At 37.6% G+C, this 12,213-nt stretch overlaps 1 protein-coding gene across 1 annotated transcript in view; it reads right to left on the bottom strand.

Annotated features, from left to right (window-relative positions):
* loxl1 (lysyl oxidase-like 1) overlaps positions 1-12,213 on the bottom strand; it is a 63,032-nt gene that overhangs the window by 8,467 nt on the left and 42,352 nt on the right. Inside the window, exon 4 of the mRNA XM_062024293.1 lies at positions 3,422-3,578. Within this exon, the coding sequence (XP_061880277.1) occupies positions 3,422-3,578 (157 nt within the window). The remainder of the gene's footprint in view (positions 1-3,421; positions 3,579-12,213) is intronic.

Genomic DNA, 12,213 nt, shown 5'->3' with positions numbered 1-12,213 from the left:
TTTTCCTTACTTTTGGCTACACTCTAGTATTAAAGTTAGAATGATACTAGAGTGTATGTTCTACCCAGTAGAAATAGTAAGTACACAGGAAAATATCCATACTTACTACCATTTCTCAGTAAAGGTAGTAAATACACAATGACACATGCGTACTTACTACTATTACCCAGTATAAGAAGTAAGTACGCAGGAATACATATGCACTTACTATTAGTACTCAGTAGAAGTAGTTAGTACACAGACATAATTGTGTACTTATTACTCTTAATCAGTAAAAGTAGTAAGTACACAGGAACACATGTGTACTTACTTCTATTAAAGTTAAAGTTCCAACGATTGTCACACACACACTAGGTGTGGTAAAATCTGTCCTCTGCATTTGACCCATCCCCATGTTCACCCCCTGGGAGGTGAGGGGAGCAGTGAGCAGCAGCGTGCGCTGCACTCGGGAATCATTTGGTGATTTACTCATTAGAAGTAGTAAGTACACAGAAGCAGTTGTTTACTTACTACTATTTCCCAGTAAAAGTAGTACTTACACAGACACATGAATAAATAAATATGATCAAGTTCTCAATATTAATTTGTAATTTGTAAATTACTATTACTTTAATTTTTTTCCCTTAAGGGGTCATGACAGAAAATATTTGAGAAGCAGTCCCTTACAGTATTTTAAAAGCTAAATTTCCCTAACAAATACACAACGTGGTGACCCTGTTATTGAACCTCAAGTGTTGACCTCACAAAGGGGACTTGAAAGCACATGTGTGTAAAATTATAAGTATAAGACGTGAGTACGCAGGAACACATATGCAGTTACTATTAGTACTCAGCAGAAGTAGTAAGTACACAGACATAATTGTGTAATTATTACTCTTACTCAGTAAAGGCCGTAAGTACGCAGGTTCACATGTGTACTTACTACTATTACTCTTTAGAAGTAGTAAGCACACAGAAAACACTTGTATAATTAATACTATTACTCAGTAGAAGTAGTAAATACACAGGGGCAAATGTGTACTTACTACTATTTCCCAGTAAAAGTAGTAAGTACACAGGAACACTTGTGTGTTTACTACTATTTCTTAGTAAAAGTAGTAAGTACACAGGAACACATGCATAAATACTACCATTTATCAGTGAAGGTAGTAAATACACAATAACACATGCATACTTACCACTATGGCCCAGGATAAGAAGTAAGTACACAGGAACACATGTGTACTTACTACTACTACTACTCATTAGAAGTAGTAAGTACACAGAAACATGTGTACTTAATACTATTACGCAGTAGAAGTAGTAAGTACGCAGGAACACGTGTACTTACTACTATTTCCCAGTAAAAGTAGTAAGTACACAGGAACACTTGTGTACTTAATACCATTACGCAGTAGAAGTAGTAAGTACACAGGAACACATGCGTACTTACTACTATTTCCCAGTAAGAGTAGTAAGTACACAGGAACACATAAATAAATATTATCAAGTTCTCAATATTAATTTGTAATTTGTAAATTACTATTACTTAAAGGCCTACTGAAACCCACTACTACCGACCACGCAGTCTGATAGTTTATATATCAATGATGAAATCTTAACATTGCAACACATACCAATACGGCCGGGTTAACTTATAAAGTGCAATTTTAAAATTCCCGTGAAACTTCCGGTTGAAAACGTCTATGTATGATGACGTATGCGCGTGACGTCAATGGTTGAAACGGAAGTATTCGGACACCATTGTATCCAATACAAAAAGCTCTGTTTTCATCGCAAAATTCCACAGTATTCTGGACATCTGTGTTGGTGAATCTTTTGCAATTTGTTTAATGAACAATGAAGACTGCAAAGAAGAAAGCTGTAGGTGGGATCGGTGTATTAGCGGCTGGCTGCAGCAACACAACCAGGAGGACTTTGAGATGGATAGCAGACGCGCTAGCCGACGCTAGCCGCCGCTAGCCGCCGCTAGCCGCCGCTAGCCGCCGACCACATCGATGATCGGGTGAAGTCCTTCGTCGCTCTGTCGATCGCTGGAACGCAGGTGAGCACGGGTGTTGATGAGCAGATGAGGGCTGGCTGCCGTAGGTGGATAGTCAATCAATCAATCAATGTTTATTTATATAGCCCTAAATCACAAGTGTCTCAAAGGGCTGTACAAGCCACAACGACATCCTCGGTACAGAGCCCACATAGCTAATGTTTTTAGCATAGCTCTGTGAGGTCCCGTAGCTAAGTTAGCTTCAATGGCGTCGTTAGCAACAGCATTGATAAGCTTCGCCGGGCTGGAAAGCATTAATCGTGTAGTTACAGGTCCATGGTTTAATAGTATTGTTGATCTTCTGTCTAGCCTTCCAGTCAGGGGTTTATTTCTTTTGTTTCTATCTGCAGTTAAGCCCGATGCTATCATGTTAGCTCCGTAGCTAAAATGCTTCGCCGATGTATTTTCATGGAGATAAAAGTCACTGTGAATGTCCATTTCGCGTTCTCGACTCTCATTTTCAAGAGGATATAGTATCCGAGGTGGTTTAAAATACAAATCCGTGATCCACAATAGAAAAAGGAGAAAGTGTGGAATCCAAAGAACCCTTGTACCTAAGTTACGGTCAGAGCGAAAAAAGATACGTCCTGCACTGCACTCTAGTCCTTCACTCTCACGTTCCTCATCCACAAATCTTTCATCCTCGCTCAAATTAATGGGGTAATCGTCGCTTTCTCGGTCCGAATCGCTCTCGCTGCTGGTGTAAACAATGGGGAAATGTGAGGAGCCTTTCAACCTGTGACGTCACGCTACTTCCGGTACAGGCAAGGCTTTTTTTTATCAGCGACCAAAAGTTGCGAACTTTATCGTCGATGTTCTCTACTAAATCCTTTCAGCAAAAATATGGCAATATCGCAAAATGATCAATTATGACACATAAAATGGATCTGCTATCCCCGTTTAAATAAAAAAAAAATCATTTCAGTAGGCCTTTAAATCGTTTTCCCTTAAGGGGTCATGACAGAAAATAATTGAGAAGCAGTCCCCTACAGTATTTTAAACGATAATTTCCCCTAACAAATCCACAACGTGGGTCTTGAACCTCAAATTTTGACCCCACGAAGGGGACTAAAAAGAACACATTTTAAGCAAGTTTGGTTAAAATACATGGCCGCTATCAATTAGAACGTCTTTGCAGGGAGACTTTGCAACTATCCATCCCATCCATCCATCCGATTTCTACCGCTTGTCCCTTTCGGGGTCGTGGGGACTTTGCAACTAATTGCAGATAAGTCATCGACCATTTGTCTACTGATTTCAAAAGTGAGTATAAGTATTCCATCAGTGCTAGCAAATAGTTTTCAAATAATAATACATCAAAACAGCCCATAGGGGGCGACACAAACATCAATTACAAAATGACGTGATTTATACTGTTACCTGAGTTTGTGAGCTGCACGCGTAGCGTTTCAAATGTCCAAAGTCGCACGTGGTGTCCTCCAGACAAAAACTGGCCTTGTGTCCCTCGGCCACTTTGCGACCCGAGCTGACCTCCAGCAGGTCGTAGTGACTGAACTCATCCATACTGTGATAGTGCCTGGGGGGAGGGGGAGGGGGAGGGGGAGGGGGTGCAACGAAAAAAAAAGAAGAGGAAGAAAAAGAGCGGTCTCTTAGCAACAGGGCAAACAAACACTGTGGTTCATGTGAGCGAGTTAAGACTTTAAGCCTGTTCCAGCAACCTCTGCAATGTTGTTCAAACTGTATATTCAGCCCCATGAACTCATGTGTTAGTGTTTATGTGCGTAATGGCGTGCCGTGACTGCGCTCATGAACGGGATCTTTCACAACCCGGGGAGGCTAATTAATGACACATTTGCCGATGGAGGACATTAACACGTTACCTACTGAATGGATGTTTTATCAGGTAGAGACAACGGACTTTTGCATGTGTGTGGGCTTGTGTGTCCCTGCAGGATTAACGTGCGTATGCTTGAGCGGCACTGTGTATTTGCATGGCGGCTGTTTGTGTGTATTTGCACAGCTTTGGCTGCTGAGGATAGCTGGGATGCACGTGGCGGCTGCTGACCATCTGAACTTGACAACAGTTGGATTTACCGCCCAAGCCCCCGTCTCTCTAGACCAGTGTTTTTCAACGAGTATGGATACTGGATACAGTCTGGTGTGCCGTGAGAGATTATGTAATTTCACGTATTTGGGTTGAAATATTTTGTGCAAACCAGTAATTATAGTCTGCAAATGATGTGTTGTTGTTGAGTGTCGGTGCTGTCTAGAGCTCGGCAGAGTAACCGTGTAATACTCTTCCATATCAGTAGATGGCAGCCGGTAGCTAATTGCTTTGTAGATGTCGGAAACAGCGGGAGGCAGGGTGCAGGTAAAAAGGTGTCTAATGCTTAAATCAAAAACAAACAAAAGGTGAGTGCCTCTAAGAAAAGGCATTGAAGCTTTGGGAAGGCTATGCAGAACGAAACTAAAACTGAACTGGCTACAAAGTAAAAAAAAACAGAATGCTGGACGACAGCAAAGACTTACTGTGGAGCAAAGACACCGTCCACAATGTACATCCGAACATGACATGACAATCAACAATGTCCCCACAAAGAAGGATTAAAAACAACTGAAATATTCTTGATTGCTAAAACAAAATCGATGTGGGTAATATCGCTCAAAGGAAGACATGAAACTGCTACAGGAAAATACCAAAAAAAGAGAAAAAGCCACCAAAATAGGAGCGCAAGACAAGAACTAAAACACTACACACAGGAAAACAGCAAAAAACTCCAAATAAGTCAGGGGGTGATGTGACAGGTCGTGACAGTACACCTACTTTGAGACAAGAGCTATATTGATGCATGGTTGGTTATGGTTAAAAGTCATATCCAACAATTGCGACATCGACTTTTTACTGTCAACTGAGTTTCGTTTTTTAACGATTTCTGCTGGTGGTGTGCCTCCGGATTTTTTCAACGCAAAGAATGTGCCTTGGCTTAAAAAAGGTTGAAAAACACTGCTTTAGACCACAAGAGTATACTCTACATACAAGAGCAGCAGGGCATTCCTAACATGCTAGGGATGTTGCAGTACATGTTTCCATGGCCGATTACACTAGAGAAGGGATTGCTATAGTCCCATTCCTAGGGTGGATCTCACGTGAGAGGAATGCAGTCGGCTGAAAATGATGGAAAGTGGCGCTCTGCATAGCGACTGACGCTGTGGTCAAAGTTAGAATTGCCACATAACACATTTTATGATATTCAACACTCTACTGCCTTCTGGTGGCTGAAGTGGATAGTGCACCCCTCCGGCCCCCAATATGTCATGTTTCATGTGTCAGGAAAACCGGGAACAAATCCTCTATGGTAAAATTGTGCTGGGTTCTATCAATGCAAATGCATGCTAAAAAATATATTCCGAAATTGCCACAATTCAATGTCAATCAATCAATCAATCAATGTTTATTTATATAGCCCTAAATCACAAGTGTCTCAAAGGGCTGCACAAGCCACAACGACATTCTCGGTACAGAGCCCACATAAGGAGAAGTGCAAAGATGATCTATCACAGGGGTGTCAAACGTACGGCCGAACAGGTTTTATCCGGCCCGCGGGATGAGTTTGCTAAGTATAAAAAATAGCCGGAATTTTTGAATGAAAGAAACTGCTGTTCTGAATGTGTCCACTAGATGGCACAATAGCAATTATTTGAATCTTTGTAGATTATACTACATATGTAAAAACATAAAAATAAACCACATGTTAGTGCACCAGTGAAAAATTATCAAACTACATAAATAACATCCTTTAATTTTATCTTGATATTATTTTTTTATCTTTATAGATTGAAAATTGACACAGATGAGTTGACTGATAGCGGTAGAAAATGGATGGATGGAGTTGACTGATGAACATTATCACATAATTTATTCAGAAAGTATAAATAACGACAAGTAAAGATAGAATACTATTAACCGCAACATGAACGTGTAAAAAAAACAATAACAACATTATAATTTTTACATTTTCAGAATGTGCTTGTTCTATTTTTAAACAAAGAAAACAATCTGAAGTTGTCTTTTTTTTAAAGTTATCGTGCCGTGATTTTACCAGTCCGGCCCACTTGGGAGAAGATTTTTCTCCATTTGGCCCCCCATCTAAAATGAGTTTGACACCCCTGATCTATCAAATTCAACTTGCCTCCCACTGACGTTGGTAATATATCCGAGAACTACAACTTGATGTACAAAATAAATCTAGTGCTATGCACCAACACATGGTATGTTTAAATGCGCTAAAAAATGAATAACTGCATGGATTCAAATGAAAGCATCTTTTTTAAAACACATTCAAAAACCTTAATTAGGTTTTTTACTCTTCAAAGATGGGAATAACATATCTAGAACTCTTTTAGATAAACCCCCTAAATAGTTTGGAAAAAAAAAAGTGAGGTTGTGCCAATAAATTCGATATAAAGTGGCCGGAATATGAACTTAAATAAGTAATCATATAAGGTATCATTATTCACATTTAAAAAAAAGATTGTTGAGCCATTACACCCCTGTAAAGTTGGTTTGATATATAATTTTTTTTTTATTTTTTCATCTTAACATTTATGATGTTTTATACAACTGAAATATTTAACTGACAGAAAAACACTCACTTTTGATGACTACTTTACAAAACCCCAGGGGCCCGCCTTTGCTTGGGGCACCAGTCCAACATCTCCACTTACCCCCCCACTTCGACACCACTGACTATATAAGTCAGTGTTTTTCAACCACTGTACCGCGGCACACAGGTGTGCCGTGAGATACAGTCTGGTGTGCCGTGGGAGATTATGTAATTTCACCTATTTGGGTCAAAAATATTTTATGCAAACCAGTAATTCTAATCTGTAAAAAAAGTGCCGTTGTTGAGTGTCTGTGCTGTCTACAGCTCGGCGGAGTAACCGTGTAATACTCTTCCATATCAGTAGGTGGCAGCAGGTAGCTAATTGCTTTGTAAACGCCGTATGTAATGCTTAAACCAAAAATATACAAAAGGCGAGTGCCCCTAAAAAAGGCATTGAAGCTTAGGGATGGCTATGGAAAAAGAAACTAAAACTGAACTGGCTACAAAGTAAACAAAAACAGAATGCTGGACGACAGCAAAGACTTACAGCGTGTGGAGCAGACTGCGTCCACAAAGTACATCCGTACATGACATGACAATCAACAATGTCCCCACAAAGAAGGATAGCGTCCGCACAACTGAAATAGTCTTGATTGCTAAAACAAAGCAGGTGCGGGGAATAGCGCTCAAAAGAAGACATGAAACTGCTACAGGAAAATACCAACAAAACAGGAAAAGCCACCAAAATAGAAGCGCAAGACACTACACACAGGAAAACACCAAAAAACTCTAAATAAGTCACGGCATGATGTGACGGGTCGTGACACTTACTTTGAGACAAGAGCTATATTGATGCATAGTTGGTTATGGTTTGAATTCATATCCAACAATTGCAACAATGACTTTTTACTGTCAATATTAACTACAGAGTTTCCTTTTTTAATGTTTTCTGCTGGTGTTGTGCCTCTGCCTTTTTTCAATGAACAAAAATGTGCCTTGGCTCCAAAAAAGGTTGAAAAACACTGGTACAAGTCACAGCCATACAGTACATAGAAACATCTGATTCAATGTCACCTTCTGGTGTTTACAAAGCGCTCACTTAAAAAGCACTATATAACACATATATTTAATAAACATCACATACAAATAACATTAAGTAGAAGCAATAAAATGCATGTTTATTTGAATGTAGCCTAATTAAAGTAGGCTGAGTTGTAAAGATCTTTGAGTCGCACAAACTGCTATTGTGCAAATATTGCTTTTTATTACGGGAACGGTCGTTAAAGATTGGCTACTTTCCGCTTATGGAGCCACATTAGCATTGACCATTCCTGCACTCACTCTTTCCATGGCGACCAATTAGCAAACCCTGTTATTCAAGCACTATCAGGAAATCGTGGGTCAGATTAAATTCAAATACCCGCTTCCTTAACATTATTTGCAGTTTCATTTGTGAGGCATTGGCGGAATTCATTCCAGTGCATGTATGGCAGGGGTGTCTAAATTGCGGCCCGCAGGTAATTTTTTTAACGGCCCGCAGTTAATTTTTTTAACGGCCCCACGGCACATTTTAAAAATTTGATTGAAAAAAATTCAAAACATAAAAAGTGGTATGAAAGAACAAACAGGTGAAATGTAACAAGAAAATGTTGCAATGTTTACTCTAATAACACAAAGCTGCCATGCAGGCTGTTTCTTTCTTTAAAAAAAAAAAAAAAAAATCAAAATCAATGTCATTATGAATTATTGACCTATTCAAGGCTCCAATTACGTCACATTAAATATTCCACTTTGAGATATTTTTTGGGGAAAATGTTGCATATTTTGTGTTTGCCATAAAAAAAAACTGAGCTGTTTTTTTGTTTTTTTAAAGAAGGGCCTAAAACGAACAAACAAAAAATATAAACAACAATAAAACTTATAATTGACGGATAGATCTGAAGTTGATCTCGAGATTATTGTGTTAAAAGTAAACAGTAAAAAAAATATAATTTCTTTTTTAACACATCTAATGGATCCCCAATACTTTTAGTGTGATTTGTTTTTAAGTGTCATTGCTCTAAAAATAATAATGAATTAAAATAAATGGTGTTATGAGTTATTGACCTTTTTAAGGCTACAATTATTATATCATCTCAAATATTACATTTAAAAAATTTATTGGGTGAAAATATTGCATGTTTTGTGTTTTTTCCATTAAAAAAAAACAGGGTTTTCTTTGACAAAAAGAGCATAAAACTTAAATCTTTAAAAACGTTATATTGACAGATAGACCTAATGTTGATCTAGAGCAGGGGTCCCCAAACTTTTTGACTCGCGGGCCACATTGGGTTAAAAAAATTTGGCCGGGGGCCGGGCTGTATATATATATATATATATATATATATATATATATATATATATATATATATATATATATATATATATATATATGTATATATATATATATATATATATATATATGTATATATATATATATATATATATATATATATATATATATATATATATATATATATATATATATATATATATATATATATATATATATATATATACATTGTCTTTATATTCCAGCGAGTTAATCCGTTTTGTCATTTAACATTGTCACGTTATCGATGGAAAAATTCATTTTTAGACAATATGATTTGCCTGAGCGGCTAGGAGACACTGATAGTAACAAGCAGCATAAAATGGATTAGAAAGGAAAGATAAAATAAAAAAATAAATAAATAAATACAAAAATTAAAACACTTTTTTTTTTACTTGGGACTTCCCGTGGGCCGGATTTTGGATGCTGGGGGACCGGATCCGGCCCGCGGGCCGTAGTTTAGGGACCCCTGATCTAGAGATTTAAAACGTGAATAATAATAATACAAATAATAATACTGAATAATGACACATTTTATTATATTTTTTTGACCAAAACCCTTTGGGGTCAAGCCTGAGTGGAGGCCTAAATTTACATTTTTTTATACATATATTGTATTGGTTTTTAAAATAAAAAACATTAAAATGGCCCCCACTTGCTTTGATTTTTCAGTGTGCGGCCCTCAGTGGAAAAAGTTTGGACACCCCTGATGTATGTCATTAAACAAGCATTAACGTCTACTGCAGGGATTCTACGTAGAGTCATTCTGTGTGTGTGTGTTTGTGCGAGTGTGAGTGTGTGTGTGTGTGAGAGAAGGAGTTCAGGCTGCATGGGATAAAAAAAAACATGGAGTAGGACTTTGCCTGAAGGGGTCCCCTGCCTGCTCGGATTCCTGGATCCCCGTCTCTCTCCCACTACGTAAGCTCCGGAGAATGTCGTGTTAGAAGGACACGGAGCGGCTTTAACAAGAATAGCTCGTAATCATAATATACAAATCAGTCAAATCCCTCACAGTCATGAGTCATTTTTCCAGGAGGGTTGCAAGTAGCATCGCTTCAACTTGTAAAAAAATAAAACAAATAAAGCCGTTTTGACCGTTCTCCATGCACTGAAAGCAGGATACAAAGACAAGTGGAGTGTAGGTCCTAACACTTGCACTAACAACAGCCATGAACTTTGACACTACAGGTCATGTGTCTGCAGGAAACAAGATGTGGTGGAAGAATGATACATTCCATGGACAATACAGAAGAATGCAGTTCATGTTTTTTTTGCTCCTGGGCTGAACCTGCCATAATGAAACCGAACAGCATGGGTGTTTTTATTGGAAACATTTTTATTTAAAGTCTACTTGTCTGGCGATTCATCATAAAGTTCCAAAACCCAAATAAAAAGACATCAATTAACACAATAGGCTGGATTCTTTACTTGTTCCATCATGTTGATGGGATGCCTACTTGTTGCTAGTCAGTTTCAGCAATGGGAGTACTGTAACACATTAGAAATGAAATATATAATTTGTGGTTGTACTAGAGCAGTGGTTCTTAACCTGGGTTCGATCGAACCCTAGGGGTTCGGTGAGTCGCCCTCAGGGGTTCGGCGGAGCCTCCGCCATGGAGGTAAAGAGACATCCGACTTATCATGTAAATAAAAACTTCTCCCTATCAGCGTATTATGGATACCCCCAAACAATGTTCCATCTAATTTTCCATCTGATTTGCAGGTTTTTTGATTGATTGATTGAAACTTTTACTAGCAGATTGCAAAGGAAGAGAATACACAGTACAGTTTACAGCAGGGGTGCTCATTACGTCGATTGCGAGCTACCGGTCGATCACGCAGGGTGTGTCAGTCGATCGCCAGCCAGGCATTAAAAAAATAGTCCTAAAAATGAGCGATCATAAATCTTCACTATGACGTCACTTTCGTCACTTGATTGACATTCACGGCACCGAGGGTCTTCTGAGATGACGCTGGCTGCTGCCAGCTCATTATTAAGTAAAAATTACCGACAGGAAGGCGAGAAACACTTTTTATTTCAACAGACTCTGGCGCCGTACCTGTCGTCAAAACTCCAAAGACCGACTGCACAGTTGCACAATAAAAGCTCTGCTTCATCCTGCCTGCGCTAACAAAATAGGAGTCTCAGAAAGCTGGCGTGCACAAGCTAGCAAGCTACGGAGTTTGTCGCCAATGTATTTCTTGTAAAGTGTATACAAAGGAGTACGGAAGCTGGACAAATAAGATGCCAAAAACCAACCACTTTCATGTGGTATTGGACAGAAAGGAGGGCTTTTTTTCTCCTCCATTTGAAAATGCGGACGTTATCAGCACCACTGTCTGATTCCTATCAATGCAAGTCATCAGAATCAGGTAATACACCAACTTCTATTCTTGTCTTCATGAAAGAAAGGAATCTATGTGTTAAACATGCTTGCATTATCTTTAAACACCTTTAACTTGTTAACAATATTAACTAGATATGTTAAACATGCTTGTATTATCTTTAAACACCTTTAACTTGTTAACAATATTAACTATATATGTTAAACATGCTTGTATTATCTTTAAAAACATTTAACTTGTTAACAATATTAACTATATGTGTTAAACATGCTTGTATTATTATTAAACACCTTTAACTTGTTAACAATATTAACTATATGTGTTAAACATGCTTGCATTATCTTTAAACACCTTTAACTTGTTAACAATATTAACTATATGTATTAAACATTCTTGTATTATCATTAAACACCTTTAATTTATTAACAATATTAACTATATATGTTAAACATGCTTGTATTATCTTTAGACACCTTTAACTTGTTAACAATATTAACTATATGTGTTAAACATGCTTGTATTATCTTTAAACACATTTAACTTGTTAACAATATTAACTATATGTGTTAAACATGCTTGCATTATCTTTAAACACCTTTAACTGGTTAACAATATTAACTATATGTATTAAACATTCTTGTATTATCATTAAACACCTTTAATTTATTAACAATATTAAGTATATGTGTTAAACATGCTTGTATTATCTTTAAACACCTTTAATTTATTAACAATATTAACTATATGTGTTAAACATGCTTGCATTATCATTAAACACATTTAACTTGTTAACAAAAACATATATTTCATAACTATAAATTATATATATGAATGAGGTAGATCCCCGCGACTTGATCAATTGAAAAGTAGCTCGCCTGCAGAAAAAGTGT

The sequence above is a fragment of the Entelurus aequoreus genome, linkage group LG02, assembly GCF_033978785.1.
Source record: "Entelurus aequoreus isolate RoL-2023_Sb linkage group LG02, RoL_Eaeq_v1.1, whole genome shotgun sequence".
NCBI classification, from domain to species: domain Eukaryota; kingdom Metazoa; phylum Chordata; class Actinopteri; order Syngnathiformes; family Syngnathidae; genus Entelurus; species Entelurus aequoreus.
The sequence above is the reverse complement of the archived record's forward strand: the minus strand, read 5'-3'. Positions and strand labels throughout refer to the sequence as shown.